The sequence below is a fragment of the Mastomys coucha genome, unplaced genomic scaffold (assembly GCF_008632895.1).
Source record: "Mastomys coucha isolate ucsf_1 unplaced genomic scaffold, UCSF_Mcou_1 pScaffold21, whole genome shotgun sequence".
Lineage (NCBI taxonomy): Eukaryota > Metazoa > Chordata > Mammalia > Rodentia > Muridae > Mastomys > Mastomys coucha.
This window is the reverse complement of record NW_022196904.1, coordinates 36,018,097-36,042,103: the sequence shown is the minus strand read 5'-3', so window position 1 is coordinate 36,042,103 and position 24,007 is coordinate 36,018,097. Positions and strand designations below refer to the sequence as shown.

General features: G+C 52.1%; 3 protein-coding genes across 10 annotated transcripts in view; 2 read left to right on the top strand and 1 right to left on the bottom strand.

The window, feature by feature from the left end:
- Positions 1–7,366, top strand: part of Mybpc2 (myosin binding protein C2) — a 23,275-nt gene extending 15,909 nt beyond the window's left edge. Inside the window, exons 19-28 of the mRNA XM_031386398.1 lie at positions 290–478; positions 1,057–1,191; positions 2,259–2,426; positions 2,562–2,650; positions 3,104–3,299; positions 3,650–3,789; positions 3,947–4,106; positions 4,212–4,348; positions 5,541–5,727; positions 7,244–7,366. Of these exons, the coding sequence (XP_031242258.1) occupies positions 290–478; positions 1,057–1,191; positions 2,259–2,426; positions 2,562–2,650; positions 3,104–3,299; positions 3,650–3,789; positions 3,947–4,106; positions 4,212–4,348; positions 5,541–5,727; positions 7,244–7,254 (1,412 nt within the window). The 3' untranslated portion in view covers positions 7,255–7,366. The remainder of the gene's footprint in view (positions 1–289; positions 479–1,056; positions 1,192–2,258; positions 2,427–2,561; positions 2,651–3,103; positions 3,300–3,649; positions 3,790–3,946; positions 4,107–4,211; positions 4,349–5,540; positions 5,728–7,243) is intronic.
- A 630-nt stretch (positions 7,367–7,996) lies between these two features.
- On the bottom strand, positions 7,997–12,650 carry Fam71e1 (family with sequence similarity 71 member E1). Of its 7 annotated transcripts, none has more exons than XM_031386401.1 (5): positions 12,495–12,650; positions 12,174–12,310; positions 11,592–11,722; positions 8,659–8,987; positions 7,997–8,164 (listed from the first exon to the last, which is right to left on the bottom strand). In XM_031386401.1, exons 1-5 carry the CDS (start codon positions 12,535–12,537, stop codon positions 8,028–8,030), a joined length of 777 nt encoding a protein of 258 aa, XP_031242261.1. In that variant the 5' UTR covers positions 12,538–12,650; the 3' UTR covers positions 7,997–8,027. The 7 variants fall into 7 exon arrangements, 4 of the variants coding, with proteins under 4 accessions (XP_031242261.1, XP_031242263.1, XP_031242262.1 ...); XM_031386403.1 differs by having other exon boundaries at positions 8,717–8,987; positions 12,143–12,326; positions 12,495–12,626; XR_004123013.1 differs by adding an exon at positions 8,256–8,453 and having other exon boundaries at positions 8,084–8,181; positions 12,174–12,621.
- Positions 12,651–12,700: 50 nt separating this feature from the next.
- On the top strand, positions 12,701–19,573 carry Emc10 (ER membrane protein complex subunit 10). 2 transcript variants are annotated; one of them, XM_031386405.1, is made up of 8 exons: positions 12,701–12,977; positions 14,386–14,458; positions 16,087–16,196; positions 16,807–16,911; positions 17,142–17,323; positions 17,418–17,511; positions 18,268–18,354; positions 18,552–19,573. In XM_031386405.1, exons 1-7 carry the CDS (start codon positions 12,834–12,836, stop codon positions 18,352–18,354), a joined length of 795 nt encoding a protein of 264 aa, XP_031242265.1. In that variant the 5' UTR covers positions 12,701–12,833; the 3' UTR covers positions 18,552–19,573. The 2 variants fall into 2 exon arrangements, with proteins under 2 accessions (XP_031242265.1, XP_031242264.1); XM_031386404.1 differs by lacking the exon at positions 18,268–18,354 and having other exon boundaries at positions 12,708–12,977.
- The last annotated feature ends 4,434 nt before the right edge of the window (positions 19,574–24,007 follow it).

The window sequence follows — 24,007 nt, the reverse complement described above, 5'->3', positions numbered from 1 at the left end:
ACCAGGCTGGCCTTGAACTCAGAAATCTGCTTGCCTCTGCCTCCCAAGTGCTAGGATTAAAGGCATGCACCACCACTGCCTGACTCATTTTGGTTTCATAGCCTGGGGATTTCTGTGACCCCTGGCTTCTTGATTCCCAAAGCCACGTGTGGTAGCCCCAGAAGGCTCCGAGATGCTGAGTCAATTTGATGCGGGTCGTGTGGTCCTTGTTATGTGATCCTGCCTGTCCCAACTGTGACTCTAGACTTCACCATGACCCCCCCAAACACTTCTGCTTGGGGAACTACAGGGTACTTGATGGAGCGGAAGAAGAAAGGCTCCCAGCGCTGGATGAAGCTCAACTTTGAGGTCTTCACTGACACGACCTATGAGTCCACAAAGATGATCGAGGGTGTCCTCTATGAGATGCGGGTCTTTTCTGTCAACGCCATTGGTGTCTCACAGCCCAGCATGAACACCAAGCCCTTCATGCCCATCGGTATGATGGCCTTTCTGTTCCCACCTGCTCTTCCCACCCATTCTGCCATACATTCATCTCCAATCCCAGGCCTGGCCTTTGACCCTTAGAACTTGAAACTCGTGTGTGTGTGTGTGTGTGTGTGTGTGTGTGTGTGTGTGTGTTACTGAAGATGGAGCCCAGGACCTTGCATAAAACCCCAGCCTCTCACTGGGGGGATTCTAGATATGGGCTCTACCACTGAGCTATATCCCCAGTCCCTTCCTGGTGGATTCTAGGCATGCGTTTTATCCCTGAGGTACAGCCCCAGCAGCACTTTTTTTTTTAAAAGTCTTTTTGAAACAGGTTCTGTATAGACTGTAGACTAAGCTGGCCTAGAATGCAGAGATCCACCGGCTTCTGCCTCCCTAGTTCTAGGATTAAAGAACTAGCTTTTTGTTTTTGTTTTGGATGCTATTTTAATCTCCTTCATGCCCTTTCTTGCTCACTGACCTTTGGCCTACCACAATGATACCGTTTCTAGTCTCTGACTCCTGCCTTCTTTTGGATCTCTGGTCCTTCATTGGCTCCTGGCCTTCTCTCTCTTTGGATCCCTGCAGCCCCAACGAGTGCACCGCAACACCTCACAGTGGAGGATGTGACGGACACCACCACCACACTTAAGTGGAGGCCTCCAGACCGGATTGGCGCTGGCGGCATTGACGGCTACCTGGTGGAGTACTGCCTGGAGGGCTGTAAGTGGTGTTTGGCCCTAGATTTGGGGGTTGCACAGGGCTGGCATGGTGTCTGGGGTAGGCTGGACCCCTCAGGCCAGGGTGTCCTCCCTGCCTCTGTGCACCTCTATGTAGCAATGGCTCCTTACTGTCTGTTCCTTCCTCTTATATCTTCTTCTACCTCCTTCTTCCTCTCTTCTTCCCTTTCTTCCTTCCTCTTCTTTTACTATTCTTCCCTCTCAACCATCTGTCTGTGTAACTGTCATCTCCATTGTCCTCATCTCCACCTCTGCTGCACGCCCCCCACCAAACACACTCAAGCACTTGCATATTCACATGCCAACACTCACACATATTCATGAAGCACATTGCCATGCACACTCACACTAGTGAACACATACTGCTTAAAGCTGTGCACTTGCAAATATTCATTTACCCACCCACAAACATAAACACACACACACACACACACACACACACACACACACACCCTGTCATGGAGTTCACAGCCCTGGCTGTAGAGTGTCTTCCATGATTATCTGGCAATCTGGACACCACACTGACACACTGTCTAGCCTTATCTGTAATCAAGCTGCCCAGCCCATTCTGCCTGTGTCTGTGTCTGTGTGGTCTTGGCCTCTATGATTCAGAACCTTTCAACACCTGGAACTGTGACCACCACATCAGACCACATAGGAAAGAGATAATATTGCCCCCCACTAGCATCTTGCCCCCATCTCTTCCCAGCATTCCTTTCTTCATTCCCCAGCTGGCCATCATCCTACCCCCCCCCCCAACCTCTCCCATTCTTGTACCATTTCATGCTTGAGGTATGTGACTTTAAGTAGCTTAACCTACTTAGGCCCTAGATTCCTCATCCTTGAAATAGGAGTTACAGTGTTGAGGCAGGTATGCTGCCTTTGCTGTGATGGGGTGGTCCTCTATGCCATCCCCAGGAATGCTTGACTAGAGCTGTTGCCACTGATGCTGGTGTTCACTCACTGTGGTGGGGCTATTTACTAGGGGTTGGGGGTGCAGTGCAGAGGACCGGAGGAAGGCCCGGGTTCACATGTGACTACTTTCTCCAGCTGAGGAATGGGTCTCGGCTAACAAAGAGCCAGTGGAACGGTGTGGCTTCACTGTCAAGGATCTCCCAACTGGAGCCAGGATCCTCTTCCGGGTTGTTGGGGTCAACATTGCAGGACGCAGTGAGCCAGCCACTCTCCTTCAGCCGGTCACTATCAGGGAGATTGTTGGTGAGTAACCCTCAGTCTTGACACAGCTCTTCTGAGGCTCTACTCAGTGTCCTTCAAATTGGGGTCCCCCAGATGATGTCATCCCCATCTAGTGGTTTCCAGCCCAACACAAACCCCCTTTGTTTACACCCTTAGAGCAACCTAAGATCCGCCTCCCCCGCCATCTTCGTCAGACTTATATCCGAAAAGTTGGGGAGGCCCTCAACCTCGTCATCCCCTTCCAGGTACTTGAGCTGGGATCAGTGTTGGACAGGGCTAGGGTCAGAGCTGGGGTTAAGGCAGGGTTGGATCTGGGATCAGGGTCAAGGCTGGGTTTGGAGCTGGGGTTAGGGTTATAGATAGGGTCAAAGTTGGAGCTGGGTCTGGGTTATCGGTAGGGTTGGAGTTGGGGTCAGGCTTAGGGTTAGGGGCAGGGCCATGGACAGGGTCAGATTCAGGACCAGTACCATTGTTTAAGATCAGAGCCAGGGTCAGTGCTGGAATCAACATCAGGGTTAGGGCTGCGAACAGAGTGGAGGTCAGAGATAGCATTGGGGTCAAACAGCCATGGCTAGAGTTTGGTGGGGATCAGGGTCTGGACTAGGGTCAAGTACAAGTCCAGGAAATTGTCAGGCAGTGATGTAGGCAGGTCCTCATGCCCTTAGAGTCCATTCACCTTACTTTATTCCCTCCCCCAGGGCAAGCCTCGGCCTCAGGTGGTGTGGACCAAGGGTGGGGCTCCCTTGGATACCTCCCGAGTGAATGTGCGGACTAGTGACTTCGACACAGTGTTCTTCGTGCGCCAGGCGGCCCGCTCTGACTCCGGAGAGTATGAGCTGAGTGTGCAGATTGAGAACATGAAGGACACTGCCACCATCCGCATCCGAGTCGTGGGTGCGAGGCGGGAGCCCCAGGGGAGGACGGGATGTTTGAAGCAGGGAGGGTAAAAGGTGGGGCAGAGGAAGGGGCTCAGCTGGTACTGTGCTTGCCTAACTAACATACACGAGACCCTAGGGCCCATCCCAGCACTTGATAAACAAAGTGTGGTGGTGTACATCTATAATCTCAGCACTCAGGGGGTAGCGGTAGGAAGATCAGTAGTTTAATCCTGGGATATGTAATGTGTTTGAGATCAGCCTGGGCTACTGTCAAAAAGAAAAGGGAAAAATCTGGAAAGGAAGGGAGGGGCAAAGCCAGGTTTTAGGGCCTCTTGGGTGGTAGGTAACCCCCAACTCTCCTTCCAGAAAAGGCAGGGCCAGCAGAGAATGTGATGGTGAAGGAGGTGTGGGGCACAAATGCTCTGGTGGAGTGGCAGCCGCCCAAGGATGATGGGAACAGTGAGATCACAGGCTACTTTGTCCAGAAGGCTGACAAAAAGACCATGGTGAGGGAACAGAGGGGCCTTGGGGGGCTAGTGGCCTTGACAGAGCAGAGCTGAGCTGTTTCACAGCTGGGAAACTGGGGCTGGGAGCCTGAATGACTGAGTCTGTACCCACGTGTGTCCTCCATGCACCTGCCTGTCCTGCTTGTCCCCGTTCCAGGAGTGGTTCAATGTCTATGAACACAATCGCCACACCAGCTGTACGGTGTCTGACCTCATTGTGGGTAATGAGTACTACTTCCGCATCTTCAGCGAGAACATCTGTGGTCTCAGTGACTCGCCAGGTGTCTCCAAGAACACAGCTCGAATCCTCAAGACAGGTACAGGGTCCAGCTGCCTGGCCTTCAGCTGCAACTCCCAGCAGCTGATGTGGGCCCCTGGCTGATGTTGGGGTGGGACTCACCTTATAGGTATCTCTTTCACAGGAATCACCTTAAAACCACTGGAGTACAAGGAGCACGATTTCCGGACAGCCCCCAAGTTCCTGACCCCCCTAACGGACCGGGTAGTGGTGGCTGGATATGCCGCAGCTCTCAACTGTGCAGTCAGAGGCCACCCTAAGGTGCCAGGGCGGGGTCTGGATAGATCCTCAGCAGTACATGGCCCCAGACCCACCACACCAACAGTTCCTCCCTGCAGGCTCCTTGGGCAGAGGCCAAGTCTCAGACAGTTCTGAACTTTCTGCCTCTTGACTGCCAGTCAGTTCATCCATGAAGCCCATCTTTCCTGTCCTGTTTGGAGTGTCATTCCCTGAGAAACGTTGAGGGAGGGGGGACACATCTATAACTGTACAGCTCCCTGAGGTTTTCCTGAGCTACCTAGACAAGATTTCATTATTCTTTTTAAAAATATCCTAAAAGTTTGTGTTTGTATGTGAACTTTGTGTGTGCAGTACTTCTATATGCCAGAAGAGGGCGTTGGATTCCCTGGTGATTAAATTACAGGCATTTGTGAGCTACCCTACGTGGGTGCTGAGAACTGAACTCATATCCTCTGGAAAAGCAGCAAGCACTTTTAACTGCTGAGCCATTTCTCCAGGCCCCATCATTTTTCTTTTTTAGATAAGGGTTCATGTAGTCTAGGATGGCCTTGAACTCAAGATCCTTCTGCCTCTACTTCCTGAGTGCTGAGATTACAGTACACCACCAGGCCTGGGTATACTCATTCATTCATTCATAAACTCATCCACCATCTATTTAACCCTATGCCAATCTATTCATTTTTCTCAGCTCATTCATTCATTTCATTTGATGAATCACATGACTCATTCCACAAATGTTTTCCCGAACTTCATTTGTGCTTCACAAATGGGACAAAGTAGTAGTTCCTTTGTGTTGGAGGAAGAATGACATTGGTCTCAAGTCTCACAAATGATATAAAGCCGTGAATGGTGATAAGCATGACAGAGAAAGAGAGACAGGGCTGAGACAGTAAAAGAGGTATCCCTAGTCAGGACACAGCTGGCATGGGAAGGATGGGACAGGCAGGAATTGCAGGGTTGGAAGAGGGAGCAGACAGTCCCAGGGTCCTGGGTGGGAAGCCCATCATCTGGTCTGTCCCGGAAATAGCAGTGCCTGGAGCACAGGGGAGGAAAGGTGGAAGGTGATGAGAGAGTAATGGTAGCCAACTGGGGTCCATATGGCATAGTCTTTATTCTGAGAACAAGAAGTCCTCTGTCTCCCCTGTGTACCCATCTAGATAATGGCATGGCTTTTGTCCTCTAAATTAGCTTTCTCTCTGGTTCCCTTCCCTAGCCGAAGGTGGTGTGGATGAAAAACAAGATGGAAATCCATGAAGATCCCAAATTCCTCATAACCAACTACCAGGGCATCCTGACACTGAACATTCGCCGACCTTCTGCCTTTGATGCAGGGACCTATTCCTGCCGCGCCTTCAATGAACTGGGGGAGGCTCTGGCTGAATGCAAACTGGATGTCCGAGGTGAGGAGGGAATGGTCCCACACTGACTGACCCTAATCCAGGGCCCGTGGCAAACCTACCCAGATGCCCCAGGCAAGAAGTTGATACAGGTCATGCAAAGGTCCTGGGGTTGGAGAGCACCAGTCCTAGCTCGTGCCCCATCTGCAACCCTTCCTCTGTCAAGCCTCTTCCTGTCCTTTGCCCTTGGAATCAGAGTTGAGATGGCTCTCCCCTACTCCTCAGACTCCCCCACCATCACCACGGTCTCTCCGGCCTGGAATTCAGTGTCTAGTGCCTTGGCGGGATCACAGTTGCCACATTTATCCCTACTCTTGGCCTCTGGCATATGCTGAACCATCTTCCAAGGAAACTCTTTCTTATCTCCTTTGCTGGATTCAGTCCACAAGATATTGCTGAAGGAGGCAGATCAGGTGTCCCAGAGTACACATTGGCATGCCCCTGCTTGGTCTGGAGACACTTGACAATGCTGATGTCCTTGGCCCTGTGACAGCTTAGCAAACAGGGACTTCAGCCCCTCAGGGAGGGTTCTGGGAGCACCCCCAGGCCCATTGACAACCCTTTATTCTGAGGTCTTATTGTGGGTGACTAAGTCAGCTCAGAGGCATCCTCACGGCAGACTCCGGCTGACTTCTGACAGCTGGCAGTTTCTCAGAATATCACCATTTGGGATTTAAAATGACTTTAAACTGTCTGGGGTGTGGTGCACATCTGTCATTCTAGCACCCAAGAATGCTCAAGCTGAGCTAGGAAATATGAGCTTGAAACCAACCTATGCTATAGAATGAATTCTAAGTCAGCCTGAGTTACACATTATAATCTTGTCAAAACACAAAATGAAAAAACAAGGGCTGGAGAGATGGCTCAGTGGTTAAGAGCACTGGCTGCTCTTCCAGAGGGCCTGAGTTCAGTTCCCAGGACTCCATGATGGCTCACAACCATTGGTAGCACCAGTTCCAGGGCTCCAAAGCCCCCTTTCAGGCTACATGCACATGGAGCACATAAACACAAGCAGGCAAATACACACATAAATAACTGATTAAAATTTAAAACAAAAGGCCAGGCATGGCAAAGTACAACTGTAGCTGTAGTTCTTAGGTGCTTGAGATATTAAGAACCTCAACCACATGGAGTGTTGGATGCCATGAGACCCTTTCTCATTCTGTGGGTCTGGAGAAGTAAATTGTGGGGACAGTGTTTATCTAGCACAAAGCTTTGACTCCATCCCCAGCACTCTGTGAACCAGCCATAGTGGTGAATGACTGTCATCCCAGCACTGGGGAGGTGGAAGCAGAGGACCAGCAGTTCAAGGACATCCTCAGCTACATATTTGAGTTCAAGGATATCTGGGGCTCCATTGCAGCCCTGCTGAGGGAGAGAGATGTGACCATGACCACACTGGTGTTTGCTGACCATGGCTGGATGGCAACTGTCTTGCTCCCTCTGGTGGGGGATTTTGGGTAGAGACATGGTGCAGCCCATCTTACCCTGCCTCACCCACCTCTCATTTCTCCTGCAGTGCCACAGTGACAGCTCGTGACCTGTTAAATAAGTCATCAGAATCTGGACACCAATGCTGCAACCCTTGGGATGGCAGTCATCTTTCTAGAATGATCACTGTGATAAAGTACTGTTGCTCAAATTATCATGTGTCTATCCTTCCAGAGTCTGTAGTTCTTGTCCCCTTGTGGGTGGGGTTAGTCACTCTTGGTGTAAGGGACAGCCACACCACAAGGCAGCTTTAAAGATCAGATCTCATTGAGGTCGCCATCTTGGAAGATGGTGTCTGCTGAGGGAATTGCTTGCCATGGCATTTACTAGAGTCAAGGTGAAGCTCATGCCCTACAGCCAAAACTGTCTTGAACATTACCTGCAGACAGGAGGAGACAGGCCTGTCACCACCCAGCACATCCAAGCTGACCAAGGCGGGTCTGGGTACAGCTGTCATTTTATCTATCTGGAATGCTGAGGCAGAGGTGGAAAGACCAAAGACGTCTTGGGCAATTAAATGATACCCTGGGAGTGAACTCTGGGAGTCAGTGGTAGAGCCCCTGTCTAGACCACACAGTGAGGGGACGGAGTGTGGCTTAGTGGTGGAGTGCTTCCTTAGAATGTGGAGGCTCTGGATTTCACCTCCAGCAGAGGGAAAAGATGGGAAGCGGATTGGAAAACCTTGCATACCAAGGCACCAAAGGAACAGAAGGCTCGAGGAAGACCTAGAGGCAGCCTGTTGCCTTGGTGATGGTGACATTAAAGGACCAGGGCTTGGGTGTTGGTTCTTAAGAGCCTGTTCTTTATTAAGTTTAAAAATCCATCTCTCTGGCTCTGAGCTGAGCTGTCTTGATTTCTGGTCCTTTGGCGATCTGGAAGGATCTTGTCTGAGTCAGAGCCCCCAGAGTTCTGAGACCTGCGGGTCGAGTCTGGCCTCTGTGGCTTGAAACTAAGAAGAGTGTACATCTGAGAGCCTGGCCAGCATGAGGGTCTGGGTTTGAGATCGGTGGGCCTGTGGGTGTCCTGGGAAGAGGCCTCACCTTCCACAACTGTCTTCCCTGCTCCCCTTTCAGGGAACTGGATATGTATAGCCAGGGGTAGCCCACCCCGCAGTGAGTAGGCTTCGCTTGCTAGAGCCCGCTTGGTGCCAAGCAGAGGCTGGAGAGGGCCGTGTATTCTCTTTTAGGGCACACAGTCCCTAGTCTGTTGCAGACCCTATAGCCTTCTCCTTAGAACCCCTAAGAAGATGGAAGAAGGGAGGAGTTCCTCTTTCCTCAGGTCTAGAGATCCAGCCTCTTTCCACAGGTCTAGAGATCCAGGACTGGTTTTCCTTCCTCAGGTCCATGGGTCCAGGCCCCAGCCCTCCTCCCTCAGACCCAGGTATCCAGGATCCAGCCTTCCCCCCTCAGACCCAGGCAGGGGTCCAGACCCCAGCAGGCCTACCTGGTCCCTTTCCATCCTTCCTGGCCCAACATCCCTGGGCTCGAGGTCCCGCCCTCACCTCCGGGGGCTGCAACGGCCCTTCCTCGACCTCATCCTCATCCTCATCCTCCTCAGACACTGCGTCCGCGTTCGTGAAGGGCACTGCGCAGGTGGGCGAGTGGAATCGCAGGCGGTAGAGAAGCCGCACCCAACGGCCAAACTCGCAGTCGCGGGTCTCTGGCGGAGAGCGCAATTGCAAGTAGAAGGCACGGCCAGTTAGGAACTTGACCTTGAGCTGCTGGCGGCTTACATCATGTACAAACAGCTGCACAAATTGTAAGGGAAACAGCCTGGAGAGAGAAGGGGAAACTCAGTCATGGTCTTGTGTTCCTAGTCTTGTCACCATCCACTACGGACTCCCACTACTGGATAGGCTGTGAGATGCTTACAGTGGCCAGCTACCAGACCCCTGCCTCAACCTCCTCTTGCACCCTGGTCCTGCCCTATCACCAATTCCTCACAGCTATACCTTCCAGTTGCACCTTGAATCCCTATATATATATCCACCTGAGCCCCATGCTTAGCTTGGCCCAATCAAGTCAAGGCTGGGTCCTCACTGTGGACCAGAGCTCCTCTGCTTGGGGTAATGGGGACAGAGAGGTCTCCCCTGACCTGTTTATAATCTTGGTCACTCCATGTGACAGTTCTCCGTCTATCCTGCTGACGACACCAGTGGCTGATATAAGCTCCTTGGATTCTGAACTCTGGGCTGATTTTGCTGTTTTCCCTGATATGATTAACCACTGGAAAGTTGCTTATAAAATATTTGAATAGATGAATTGCTCACACTTTCAGCTAGATTCAAGGTCCAACAAAGGAAAGGAAGATACAGTCCAGAGAGAGTAACCTGGCCCAGGCTACACAGCAAGGGGTGGAAACAAAGCCTGTATTTATAATTCTGAGGTTTGTTAGCTACAGCATGCGGTGACTACACCCTCCCTGGGCCTGGTTATATTGCTTATAGGACTTGATGTGTCCAACCTATTCATTCCTGTGCACACAAATGCACACAATATGTGCCTTCTGCTTCATGGTGTCCCTCAGTGGACAATGGATTTCCCTGAAATGTAACAGCTCTCGATGACATTTACACACTGCTCATGCTGTGCCATGTGGTTCACAAAGAACTGTCCTGTCACCATGTGCTCTAGATGAGGGACCAAGGTGCAGAAAAAAGGACAATGAAGGCAGGATTGATCCTAAGCTCTGGGATTAGGAATGTTCCAGCCACAGGGGGTCAAACTGACTCAGCCTGGTTCCAGGAGGAGCTTGGAGTAGGTAATTGCTATCAGATTTGTTTTATTGACAAGTGTAGTCCAGGCTGGCGTAGAACTAGTTGTGTCACCGAGCCTGGCCTTGAACTTCTGATCCTCCGGTCCCCACCTTCTGAGTCCTGGGATTACAGTTTTGAAAATTTTGTGCCACTCTGTCGGCTGCAGGCAGGCAAGGACAGGGTCAGAGTGACCCCTAGCTTGCATTTAACATTCAAAGCCTATTGTTGGAAACTGCGCATTTACCAGGGCAGAAAACTGAGTAATGCTCTCCACTTAGGTTAAGTAGATAATTGGGTGAATTCAGGCATTTTTTTTTTCTGCTTTCGTTTTTTTGAGATAAGTTCTCATATACTCCTGGCTGACTGGAATTTGTAGTTCAGGCTGGACTTAAACTCAGGGATTTGCCAGACTCTGCCTCCCAAGTGCTGTGATTAAACATGTGAACCACTGTGTCCAGCTAAAATCCTTCTGTTCTTTCATTTCTCCCTTCCTTTCTTGCATGTGGTGGTCATAGGTTAGTGACTTGTATGTGTATGTGCATTGCGTGTGGTAGTCATAGGTTAGTGACTTGCATGTACACTGCATATGTGGTGGTCATAGGTTAGTGACTTGCATGTGGTTAGTGACTTGCATGTACACTGCATATGTGGTGGTCACAGGTTAGTGACTTGCATGTGGCAATCTTAGGTTAATGCTAAGGGTCTTCTGTCCCCTATTATTCTCCCACCTCATTTTTGGAGAGAGTTTTTCACTTAATCTGGAGCCAAATGATTGGACAGACTGGCTGACCAGCAAGCTCCAAGGATCGGCCTATCTCTGTCTCCTCCAGCACTGGGGTTACCATGGGACTTGGATTTTTATATGGCTGTTGGGAATTCAAACTCAGATCCTCATGCTTGCCTGGCAGACACTCTACTGACCGGGACACACACACACACACACACGGCCCCTTTTTACTTTTTATCTTAAGACAGGGTCTAAGTTGTCCAGGTTGCCACTTTTATAGCTCACTTGGGCCTTGAACTTGTAATCCTCCTGCTTTGGCTTCTCAAGTAGTAGGATGACAGGCCTGTACTATTAGGCTTGGCCTTTTTCTATTTTCTCCCTGTCTTTCATGAACTGATATAGGATGAGAAAGGATTCAGGTCCCCAGAAATACCAGAGTATGTACTTGTCCTCTGTAAATGTGTGAATGTTTCCTGTTTGCAGCTGAGGTAGGGCAAGGCCTAGGCTGTGGAAAGGGATGTTCTATGTGAGCTTTGTACTTGGTGGTATTGATTTTCACAAGTTTTCAATGAGAGGAGCAGAGCAGAACAGTGGAAGCTCAGGTTCTAGTCCCGACTGTGGGACCCTGGGCCATGGGCCCACTCTTCGGGCCTTACTTTATCTCTCTGGGACAGAGGAGTACCTGGAAAGCAGAAAGCATTGTGTCAACAGTCACCATCCTGACCCTGGGATGTCCCTGAGAACTGTCCTCCCTCATCTCGTCTGACTTCTGTGAAGTGCCCTGTCATTTTTCTTAGTGGTCAGGTCTGGTGGTGCTCTTGGATCCTGGAGCCTGGGTGGCAAAATGGCGCAGCAGGGAGGTTGGAGGAAGTTGGGACTTAGAGGGGCAGTCACCCGAGGAGCTGCAGGTGTCCATTCTCCTTGTCGGGGCCGGCCAGCAGCAGCAGATCTGGCAGCTCCAGGGCAGGACTAGAGGCTGCCACCCCCATGGTGACCTTGTTGGCGACTTCTCCAAACCGGGTCACCTGGGGCCAGAGGTTAGAGGCATGATAGATGGAGAATAGAACTCAACGGGGATCTGATGGGTGTTGGGAATCTTGACAGAGTGAAAGGTCATGAACTAGGGGAGATGAACAGTAGGTTAGGGGCTGGGAATGTGGCTCAGTATATAATCACATGCCTAGAATCCCCCAGTGCGGGGCTGGGGGTGTGATTAGGGGTAGAGCTCCTGCCGAATATGAGTGAAGCCCAGGGTATCACCCATATCGCCACTAAAAAGAAAAAAAGCGTTGTGGGCCAGAGATTTTAGGATTAAAGGACAAGGACCATATGTGTGTACAGTCAAGAAAACAGAGACAAAGGCTTCTGAAGACACAAAAAGCCCAGCGGGCTCAGAGGTTATGTGGAACACTTGGAAAGAGCGACAAATAATGGGGGCTCCGTACATCAACGGGTTGGAGGTCCGGGGCTCCACACCTGCACGAAGTTGCTTTCAAAGATGGGAAAGTCACGCAGCTGGTCGAACTCGCCGCTCCGGAGGTGGCGTTGGAGGCGCCCAGGGCGGCACGGGGTGTAGGCTGGAGCCAGGGGCCAGGCTGGAGCCAGTGGCCGGTCTGCAGGGGCGAAGGGCTGGCATCCACCCCAGTGTGACAGGTACGAGTACTCTGACCGAGGTCGCACGCGGGGCAGCGGCCTCCGTATTGCTGGTCCCATACCTTCCCCGGCTCCCTCACCAAGGCCAACCCCTCCAGGCAGAAGTCCTTTGGTCACTTTCCATCCCCTCCGAACGGGTCTCACCTGCTCCGCCGGGGACCAGCTTAAGATCTCGCCCGCCCTTCATCGCCACGCCCCGGCCCTGGGTAGGAACGCCGGGTGAAGCCGGGGACAGAGAGATAAAGGGTGGGGCCTAGAGTTTGTGACTTTACAATAGCGTGCCCAGCGTTTCGTGACGTCACGGACTCTCCTCCCTCGTCTCTCTCCTAGGTGGTGTCACCTGGAACGTGAGCCCGAGAGACCCGGATGGAGAAATGGCCGCCCCAACTGCGGGAGCAGGCGAACGGGCGCTAGTGCGCAGGCGCGACGTGCGGCGCAGGCGCAGGAGCCTCAGGATGAGCTCTGTGTTTCTTTGCGTACTGTATGGCGCCCGGTTCATCTCTGCGCTTCCGTATGGTGGCCGCGGGTGCCGGGGTGACCCGGCTGCTAGTGCTCTTGCTGATGGTAGCCGCGGCTCCTAGTAGAGCCCGAGGCAGCGGCTGCCGGGTCGGGGGCTCCGCGCGCGGGGTGAGTGCTAGTGGCCGGGGAGGGGCGGCCTCCTGTGGCACTAGATGGGCCCTCATCATGAATATTCATGAGAGGATGTGGTTTGCTTGGAACCTGGGCTGCCTGGAGTAGTGGTTGCTAGCCTAGCTATCATCTAGTGCTCAGGAGGCTGAGGCTGGAGGATCAAGCAGTTTGAGGCTAGCTTGGACTGCTTGAGATTGTCTCAAAAATACAAAAATGGGAGTGTGATGGTGCACGCTTTCAATACCCTATTCGGGAGGCAGAGACAGGTGGATTTCTGAGTTCTAGGCCAGCCAGGGCTACACAGTGGGACCCTGACTCAATAAGTAAATAATAAAGATATGGCAAGGAAGCAGTGCCCCAAGAGCTAGGAGTGGAGTCATGCTCTTGAATATGCATGAGGAAACTAGATCCTTCAGGGCCAGTGTGCTGTAGGCTGCCTGGATAGGAGAAGCTTGAAATTAATACATCTAAGGCATAGGCCTGAGCATGGGGTGCAATCCTGACACCCTAGGTGTGCAAGTTCACCCTAGGCTACCTAAGGTCCTGTTTCAAAATACCCCCAAAATAGGGTGCTGGAGAAACGGGGGGTCAAGAGAACAGACTGCTTTTCTGGAGTACCTGGGTTTGGTTTGTAGCCCCTACCTGGAGGCTCACAAACTGTCTGTTAACTTCAGTTCCTGGGGATTGGACACTCTCTTCTGGCTCACCAGGCACCAGGCGTGCACACAGGGCACATACATACGGACATGTAGCAAACATCCATACACAAAATTTTAAAAAAAAGAAAAACAAGTTTAAGTTGATGGTGGCGGTGCTTATCTGTAATCCCAGGCACTTAGCAGACGGAGGCAGAAGAATCATCTTGGGTCTAGATCAGCCTGGGAATGGTTTAGTGAGACTCTGTTTCAGAACATGGGAAAAAATAAGTGTAGGATCTAGGATGTACTGGAGAGAAGTGGACTTGTTGATGATGTGGTCAGGGTATTGACATGTGCAAAGGAAGCCAGTACTTGTGAACTCATGAATGAAAAGCCAGATAGTGATCTGGGGAGCAGAACAAGGTGCTACTTAACTGTATTAGCAGCACTAGGAAGTGAGGCATAAGAATTGTGAATTAGAGGCTAGCTTGGGCTCAGCACCGAGACTCTCAAAAAAACCAACAAAAAGATAATGACCTGGGCATTGGATGTGATAGTAACAGCTTTTAGGGTTTGCTTTATGCTATGGAAATTTGACTATGTGAATAGTCATGAGGGGCAGTCCTGGGGAAAGCACCTATAATTGGATGTGAGCATGAAGTTAAGGCTTGTCCTTCAGTCTGTCCTTCTGTCCTAGGGCCAGTGGATTCTGCCCTGCCCAGTGGTTCTTGAGTGGTTCTTATTTGGGGTCCTTTTCTCTCCGGCAGGCTGGGGCTGACGGCCGTGAAGCTGAGGGGTGTGGCACTGTGGCATTGCTGCTGGAGCATTCATTTGAGATTGGTGAGATCAGTGTGTTTTCTTCAGCCTTATACATACCCTTTGGCGGAGAGGGCCAAAGCCACAGATAGGAGAAGAGAAGTTGTCTTTAGATACCCCATACCTGTGGCTTCAAGGTTTCAAGGGGTTAGTGCTTGCCAGGCATGCCCAAAGGCCTGGGTTGCATTTCTGTTCATGCAACTTATAAATGTACACATAAACATATATATATTTGCATATATAAGTATATACAAGTACACCGCACATACATACATACACATGTATGCACATGTATACATAATAAATGTGCATGTGTGATGATTAAAGAAACTATTTTATGCCAGGCAGCCATCTTGGTACCTACTAGCCATTTGTCACTGATTCTAGTGCCTGGAAGATAGGTTCTTAGTGACTCCCACTCAAAAAGGTATAGTTGTGACCATCTTCTCATTATGATGAGGTTAACTGGAGTTTTTTCTGGCTTTTATAACTTGCTTACACAGATGCTCAAAGGTTGTTTTGAGTTGCCTTAACTTGGCAGAACAGAACAGTTTTTGCCTGCTTGTGTAAGTATCGAAGGTCTTCTTGTGGTTTTCACCTTTAAAATTTAATTTTCTTTGACAATTCCAGTTACATCATAGTAGGGGAGTCAAATCAGGAACTTCAAACAGCTAGTTATATCATATCTGTAGTCCAGGGCAGAGAGAATTAATGCACACTTGCTTGCTTACGCTCAGCCTCCTCTCTACACTCAATGTAATTCAGGGCCCAAACTTAGGGAATGGTGCCTCCCACGGTGGGCAGGCCTTCCTACCTCAATGAATTTGATCAAGATATTCACTCAGATATGCCTGCAGCCCAGCTTGACCTAGGCATCCCTCACTGAGACTCTTTTCTGGTGATTCTAGATTGTGTCAGGTTGGCAATTAAAACTAGCCATCAGAGCCCCGACTACTTTTACACATGTGGCCAGCTGTCAATCTTGACAGGATCTCCCTCCATAATCTGTATTATTGCTAACTCGTATTTAATTTCTTTTATAGAAACATAATTTCTTTCATAGAAATTAAATACAAGTTAACATCACATGTACACATCTGGACACATGCACGTGTAAACATACATGTGTACATATATATGCACACACATATACATACATGCACACACGAGTATATACATATGCATGTCTCTGTGTATATAATTATTTCCTTCTTGCCCCCAGATCTGTAGGAGCAACCCAGTCAGCTAAAAAAGGAATGTCAGAACAGACTTCTCTAGCCTCTGACCTGTGTCCTGCCTCCACTCCCTCAGATCACCCTAGTTAGTCTTGTGAGGCAGTGGTGGGAGCGTTGGCCCATTTTGCTGCTGAGGAAGAGGTCGGGGGCAGCACCACAAGATCCCCTCTTTCAGGGAAGGCTGAGCTGGGCCAGCCCCAACATCTGCCTGACTAAAGGGACTGTGAGCTTTGCTGTCGGAGCTAGCTAACCCTTAGCATTGCCCACAGCTCCTTAATAGAGTCAGGCACTTGTGACAGCTAGGCCTGGGGCCGTGCAATATCTTAATAGCAAGCAGGTAGGTGGAGAAGCCTCCTGTCTCCGAGATGGGGCAGGCCATGCTGTAGGCAATTGTAAACAAGCCCAGTCCCCCCATAGGTGATGGAGCCAACTTCCAAAAGCGTGGCTCACTGCTCTGGAACCAGCAGGATGGCACCTTGTCAGCGACACAGCGACAGCTCAGTGAGGAGGAGCGGGGCCGACTTCGGGTGAGGCCCCCTGCAGCTGAATGGGCTCAGCACCTAACTTAGCCAGCCTTCCCCACGAGAGAGCCCAGAACAGCTGTCATTAGACAGCAGGCTCCTTTCAAGTGTCGGCCTTGTCTGGGGTGGGCTGGGGTGGGTTCAGTCCTTGTTCCCACCAGAAGCTGCCATGTTGCAGTTTTACTTCTGCCCAGCGTGAGGGTGTCAGGGAAACTTGCTTTGCTGTAGTGGCCCTGGGCCTGGATGCCTTCAGTGTGCAGAAAGGTAGCAAGAGGCCTGCCATCTGCCTCTCTGCCTGCTCTCTATGGGAATCTCTGTCCTCGCTGCCCCCATAGGCACCTGTTTGTAGCACCTGGGTTTAGGTTTGGTGTGGGGATCAGGTGTTGCTGATGTGGTTAGTGATGTCCCAGGTGGCTTCTCCACCGGGGATAGGGCAACCCAGCGGTTTAGCCTCACTTGGTAGATAGACCAACCCTGTGGGAAGAATTCTGGCCTGGTTCTTGTTAGCCAGGGGTTGTGGGAGGTGCTGTGAGGACAAGGCTGGGGGGAGCGTTCTCCTGACCAGTCTGGTGGGCTGGCTGGCACTCCAGTTCATGGGACTCTATATAACCTGCAGGATGTGGCTGCCGTCAATGGCCTCTACAGGGTCCGGGTCCCAAGGCGGCCTGGGACACATGATGGTTCAGAAGATGGCGGCCATGTGTCTTCCTTTGTCCCAGCGGTAAGTCACTGATGAGGACAGCCTGCATCCTCATTCCTGCCTGACTCAGTGTCCCCAGCCTTCTGAACCCTTCCTGTGGGGCCCTGAGGAATTGAACTGCTGCAGTCGGTGATGGTCCAAGGGACCTGGAGGTGGGGCTGGGCTTCTGGAGAATGCTTATGCATTTGTAGGGGGGCACAGCTGAGCTGGGTAGCTCTCTGACTACTCCCACCCCCACCCATCTTCCACAGTGCTCCCTGGTGGAGTCGCACCTCTCGGACCAGCTGACCTTGCATGTGGATGTGGCTGGCAACGTGGTGGGCCTGTCCGTGGTGGTATACCCTGGGGGCTGCCGGGGCTCCGAGGTGGAAGATGAGGACCTGGAGCTGTTCAACACATCTGTTCAGCTGCGGCCTCCCGGCACTGCACCAGGGTGAGAGCTGGAGGAAGACCAGGGCTACTTGCTGCCTCAGGTGCCCAGGTACTGGGGCTCTGCCTCTCACCTTGCCCATTCCTCCCATGTTTAGCCCTGAGACTGCAGCCTTCATTGAGCGCTTGGAGATGGAGCAGGCCCAGAAGGCCAAGAACCCTCAGGAACAGAAGTCTTTCTTTGCCAAATACGTGAGTGTGGCTCCTTGACCCCCCTGCGGTGGCCTGTGTCTGGCCTCTGGTGGGAGGCTGTGGGCTGTGGACCCCACCTGAGGAGTTGTCCAGGGCTAAGTGGCTCTAGAAGCCCAACAGCTTGGGCTGGGTTGGGAATGTGCAGGTACAGTTATCCCAGGCCTGCTGGGAGCAGAGTGGTGTGGAAGGTAGCTGGGCCATGGACAGGAAAGCTGTGGGCATGCATGCAGGAGGGCCAGGAGGGCCAGGTGGGCCAGGAGGGCCAGGAGGGAAGGGGCAGCCCCGTGTTCAGACAAGTGAGGGGGTTGAATAGGCTGAACCCATGGGAGGCCCAGGCCTGGAAGTAGGTAGCCCTGGAGTAGGTGCAGGGGGTGCAGGTGGAGGTATGGAGGAGCCTGGGAGGGCAGCCTGCCAGCCTGCCATGCCTGTAGTGGCCAGGCTTCCTGAGTGGGGCTCGGGTGTGGAGGGGAGGACCCTTCTGAGGAGATGGCTGCATGTAGTCCTCCATCCCTTGAGGCTGGAGACATGTGCCAGCCCCAGCAAGGTGAGCACCCGGCAAGGCCAGCAGGGCTCAAGGGAGAGGAGGGTGGGTGTTGAGGCCGTAGACACTGAGCCATCCCTTCCCCCTAGGGGCCTCAGAAGGCCCTCACTTGAGGAACTGAGGACTGGCAAACCTCAGCCCTTGCATCTCTGCACTTACTTGAGGGCTGGCCCTTCCCATGGCCTGGCTGCTGACCTGCCTCCCTCCCTCCTCAGTGGCACCTCATCCTGGGGGGGGCCGTGTTGCTCACAGCCCTGCGTCCTGCTGCCCCAGGGCCTGCACCAGCGCCAACGGAGGCCTAAGTGAGGACCAGTCCCCTGCCTGCCTTGCCCTCTGCCCATGCCCTCCTGTCCCTGTCCCTCCTGTCCCCTACCCTGGCCCTGCCTGTAGTGACTAGGGGACCCAGCCTCTTCCCTCTGTGGCCCTGGCCCTGGGCCAGCCTCATCACTTACCTCTCTTCCTCTCTGCCTGTCTCTTTGTCCACCTGTCTTGCCTGCAGTGGATGTACATCATTCCAGTTGTGCTGTTCCTCATGATGTCGGGAGCGCCGGACGCCGGGGGCCAGGGCGGCGGTGGGGGCGGGGGCAGCAGCCGGTGAGCAGCTGTGCCACTTAGAGCCCCCCAGAGCCTCTTGTCCTTGGCCAGCCCAAGAAGGAGTTCCTGTCCCTCTATCTCCCTATTGCATGAATATGGAGGGCTGTCTCTTCCCAGGAGCCCTCCTAGCCTTCTTGTGAGTCCCTCATTCTGTCCCTGAGCCTCTCTCTGTTTCTGTTGACTGAGAGCTTGGGTGTACCTCCATATAGCCAGCTCACTGGCTTCTCTGGGCACTGCAACTGTGTCCCACCATGTAGCACTGTGTCCCTCTGTCTGCTAAACATCCACTAGCCCGCCCCACCCCACCCAACCATACACTTTGGGAACTTGCCAAGCTCTCTCCAGCCTCTGTGCCTTTGCCCTGCAGGCCCGGTGCACCCCTCACTGTCACGCTCAGGCTCCTTGCCAAGGATCTGTGGCCCAGAAGCCTCTGCTGTTAGTGGCTAGGTCTGCCTCCAGCCCACTATCCATGTGGCATGCTGTCTTCTTTGCCCCTCCTCTCTGGTGCCCCAGAATACCATGGTGACTTCCACCACTATCCTTTCTGTCTCTGGATGTCCCAGCCTGGATCCATCACCAGGAGAGGATTGTGGGCCTCCACATTAGTCTGACTTGTGTGAATGCACACTCTAGTGACTTGTGTGCAGGTTCTGAGAGCCGGTTTTGCACTAGCTGCTCGACAGCTGCTGCCGTGGCCGTGCTCTTGCACATGTGCGGCCATAGGCATGGAGATTGCTGTGCAGCGTCAGCTGTGATGTGTGGCTGCTGATTAAACTGTCCCCTAAACAGCCACTATTCAGCTTGCTTCCTGCCTTCTGTGCTCGTAAATAGTCCCGGGTTGCTGCTGTCGCTCGCCTGGTTTATGTTTGAATGGCTTTCTTAGGGCATGTTACAGAGGGATGCCTGGATAGATTAAAGTTTCTGTGAGCGAGGATGCCTTCCTAACTGTAGGAGGAGGCTGGTTCCTGACCCCCCCGCCCCAACACATTATGCTTGCTGGTACAGCAGCTGCACAGGCTCATTTCATATCCCTCATCCTCACACAAGGATTACACTGGGACCTTGTGTGTTGGTACATTCGGTATTAATTGGAATCCCAGCATTCCAGTTGCTGCCTGGAAGTAGCCACAAAGTAGTGACTTTAAGGCTAGCCTGAGCTACGTAGCAAGACCCTGTCTTAAGGAACCAATGGTTCATTCAGTAGAGTGCTTGCCTCATGTGCATGAAGCTGTGGGTTGTATCCCCAGCAGTGCATAAGCCTCCTGTGCATGGTGGCACACACTCATGATCATCACTCAGGGAATGGTGGTAGGGGGATTAGAAGTTTATGGTTTTGTTTGGCTATTTAGCAAGTTTGAGGCTAGCTTGGGCTATGTGAGACTCTTGCCTCAAATCAAATAAGGAAACCAAAGCCAAGGTGTCTCTCTGTTCTTTGGACCTGCCCATGGGGCCAGTTTCTTCAGTAACCACTGCCAGTATAGCCTGGAGTTTCAGACACATCTGTGTTGTGGAGTTGCAGCTCCTGATGGAAGCTGCTCGAGGGAGGAAGGCCTGGCTAGGCTCATGGGTTCAGAGGCTGTGGCTCATCCCCGTGGGGCTGGCCTGACAGGCCTGCTTAGTTCAAGCAAGCCAAACTTGTGATGGAGACTGCTCAGATCGGGGTAGACAGGGAAGGCCCATCCCTCCGGGTCTGCTTTCTCCAGCTGGGTTCCATAGCCTCTCAAAACAGTAGCAGCCGGGACTTGAGCACAATAGGGATATTTCATGACCACACGTGCTCCAGTCCCATGAAAGCCTCCTGAGGCCTCCCCAGCAGGCCACCGTCAAGTGTGAGCTATGGCAGTTGGGTGGCCAGGGCAAGGCCAGAAGTCACTTGCCTCACCTATTGAGCAGCTGGAACCTTGGACAGGCTGCCATCTCAGCATTCCCTCAAGAGGCCCCTTCTGGGGCCTCCGTGCCCTCGGCGCCCCTTGGCCATGTGGCTGCTCAGACCCCTCCATGCCATAGTGTGACACACAGCCTTGGTCCCAGGGGTTTGGCTAGTTTCCAACCCCTTGCTATTTATGAAAGTTGACTTAGTAGCTTCCATGGTGAGCAGGAGGATGCCAGCCAGAAGCTGGGCTTCCTGTTCTACTCCGTGCTGCCCTCTTTCTTGATTCCTACAGAGACCCAGACTGACTGGAAGGTTCACTATGCAGGTCTGAGCCCTTGGTCTAATTTTGGGCGCCACCTTCTGGGTGGGGGTTTAGCCTGGTGGTTAGGTGCTTGCCTACCATGTGTAAGGAAGGTTCTGGGTTCCATTTCCAGCACTGCCAAACAATCCAGAATATATGAAGAATAAAAAACTAAATAGAAACTAGAACAGCTTAATGGGTAAGTGTGCTCATGAAATGAATAGGTTGCTCTCAAAGCTTGAGCAGCAGACAGTAAGGATGAATGTCCATAGGTTGTCACACAAGTGAGGCCTGGGGTGTGGCTCAGGCGGAGTGCTTGCCCGTTACCCAGGAGGCCCTGGGTTCAAAGAGCAAAAGCATATACTGAGATTCTGCCCCACCCCAGCTAGCTAAGGCAAGAGCTGGTGGGGGCGTGTATGATGTTGAACACTTACACACTGCTGATGGGTACACAAACTATCCCAGCCTCTCTGGATGTCAGTACAGAAGGGTCTCAAGAAATTGGTGATAGGTCTTCCACACCAGCTAGGTTTGACCCACCTCTGCCACCCACCTATGGGCGTTTGTTTCCCTGAAGTCCTGGCAGGCAGATTCCACAGAGGAGCTCCTGCACTGACAAACTGCAGAACATGGAGCCACCCTGTGTCCAGTGACAGAGAAGTGGATGAGGAAAACAGATACACACAACAGAGTTGTTTCAGCCATAAAGAATGAAGCCACCTTTACAGGAAAGTGGATGCAGTGAGATAATCACATCCATGAATTAAGCCTGGCTGAGACTCTTGTGTAGCCTCTCATTTGGGGTTCCTAGATTTTATAGAGATGATCAGGAGTGAAACCAACCAGAAGGACCAAGACTAACAGGAGGGGAAGGGAAGCCAGGGTGGGTGGGCATGGGAGATGTGCTCTCTTACAGCGTCCATCCGTGTTTGTGGCTGCTGGGGAACAGCAAGAGAAGGTGTCAGTAAGCCAGAGTTCAAGCCAGATCCGTGTGGTGCAAGTAGATAACTGACTTCCATGCAGGCCCTGGCAGGTGTGTGCTTGTGATGATTTAAAGCTGTGTACTGTCGTTTGGAATTTTTTGGAAAGTGACAGACACATCTCACCTACAGTCGCCTGCAGAGCCATCTCCACATCTTGGTGGAGCTACGGCGCCTGGACCTGGTGCCTTTGCCTCCTCTTCAGGCTGTCTCCAGCCAGTGCTCCTGTGTTCCAGCTGCTGACTCCATCAGGCCTCCTGCAGCCCGTCCCAGCTAAATTAATTCTTGTTGGTACCTGGAGAACTGCCTGCCCAGGGTATCTAGGGATATGGATGCAGTAGCTCCACAACAAGCTTTCCAGTACCCCTGCGCCCTGCTGCCTCGTGAGAGGCAGCTGCTGTCTGCACAAACAGCAGCAGCAGTCCCTGCAGGATGGTTTTGGGAAAGCCTGCAGCTTACTTTGCAGCTGGTCAGCAATGAGTCTCTGGTTTGCCTGGCTGGTGCAGCAGGAGTCCTGTGCACCTGCATTGTTCTCTTACCACATGGATCTGCAGGACGCTTGGCAGATAACTTGCCAAGTGAGATTTGAGCTTGCATGTGCACATGTGCGTGCCCACTGTGCCTCCGCCACACTCCCACCAGTGCTTCCCTGACAGTCCCTAGGTCCTCCAGACTGCAGCCTCACCTGCCACCCAGCTCCCTATGCGGTGGCTTCTATATTGTTTAGAAATGCTGTCACTGGTCCAGCCTCTGCACCAGACCCCAACCCACTATTTCTGCCCCTCCTGGACTTCAGTTTAGCCTCTCCCTGGCCTTCCCACCCATGGCATCTTCCACCCACTGTCCATTCCATCTTGGGCTCTTACACTATAGCTGAACTCATTGCTGCCCTCATGACTTCTAGGATGCACAGGACAAAGTCCTATCCCACCTCATCCTGGCTTGGCATTTGATGCCCATAATTAGTGCATCAGGCATACCCCCATCACTCTGTCACAACTCCTTTGTCTACTTACTTGGTTCCAGCTCAGCCCCTGGTCCTCTCCTGGATCCTCCCCAGCTTGCGGCCTCAGGCCTAAGATGAAGGTAGCTCGGGCTGAGCTGCCCCTCATTTCTTGCCCCATGCATGGATGCCCTTCTCTGTTCCACAGAAAGCTGCCTCTTACTGGCTTCTAGCCTCAAGCTGGCACCTAGCCTGCCCTTAGCTACTTTAATATTCTATGTGGCTCTGCTGCCCATTGTAACTCATGAAATTCCAGGGGCTTTTTACCCTCAGGGAAACATTCTGACAAGAACAGGGGCCATTCTTGGGCTTCTAGCTGTCCCCCAGTGTCCTGGCTAGTTTTATGTCAACTTGACATACAAGCTAGAGTAATCTGAAAGCAGGGAACTTCAATTGAGAAAATGCCAGTGGCATTTTATTTTATTATTTTTGAGGCTGGGTTTCTCTGTATTTCTGCCTGTCCTGGAACTAACTCTGTAAACCAGGCTGGCCTCCAATTCAGAGATCCTCCTGCCTCTGCTTCCCAAGTGCTGGAATTAAAGCCTACATCGCCACTACCCAGCTGTATTTTCTTAATGATTGATGTGGGAGTGCCCAACCCATTGTGGGTGGTTCAATTTCTAGGCTGGTGGTCTTGGGTTCTATAAGAAAGCAGACTCAGTAAGCCATGATGAGCACATCAGTGAGCAGCACCCCTCTATGCCCTCTGCATCAGCTCCTGCCTCCAGGTTCCTGCCCTGTTTGAGTTCCTGTCCTTAGTTCCTTCAGTAGTCAACTACAAAGTTAAAGTGTAAGCTGAGTAAACCCTTTCCTCCTCAACTTATTTTTGGTCATGGGGTTTCATCACGGTGATAGAAACCCTAACTGAAACACCCACTGTGGCTTGCACCCACATTCTGTTTTACAGCATATTTGCATAATTAAAGACCTGTTTTCCGTTCTATCCCCTGGTACACCTGGATCCACTCCCTGGGATGTAGACACTCACCATTGAGTGACCCAGTGTGAACGAGACGCAGAGGTGTAAGACCATAGTCAGAGTCTGACTGAAACTAGGCGTGATGGCACAGACTTGTAATCTCAGCACTGGGAAGTAGAAGCAGGAGGATCAGGTTCAAGGTCATCATTGGCTACCTGGGGAGTTCAAGGTCAACCTGGGCCGCATGAGACCCTGTCTCAGACAGACACTTGCTGTGAACGTTAC

Bases quoted from the DNA above. Each gene is read 5' to 3' on its own strand.
- Fam71e1 (XM_031386399.1), bottom strand. From the start codon at position 12,410: ATGGGACCAGCAATACGGAGGCCGCTGCCCCGCGTGCGACCTCGGTCA. The intron at 11,723-12,173 runs GTGTGGAGCCCC...CTCTGGCCCCAG, and splicing joins TTGAAAGCAACTTCGTGCAG to GTGACCCGGTTTGGAGAAGT. The intron at 8,165-8,658 runs GTAGGCCTGCTG...CACTCTTCTTAG, and splicing joins GAAGGATGGAAAGGGACCAG to TTTCAAGCCACAGAGGCCAG.
- Emc10 (XM_031386404.1), top strand. From the start codon at position 12,834: ATGGCGCCCGGTTCATCTCTGCGCTTCCGTATGGTGGCCGCGGGTGCC. The intron at 12,978-14,385 runs GTGAGTGCTAGT...TCTCTCCGGCAG, and splicing joins TCGGGGGCTCCGCGCGCGGG to GCTGGGGCTGACGGCCGTGA. The intron at 17,512-18,551 runs GTGAGTGTGGCT...TCTTGCCTGCAG, and splicing joins AGTCTTTCTTTGCCAAATAC to TGGATGTACATCATTCCAGT.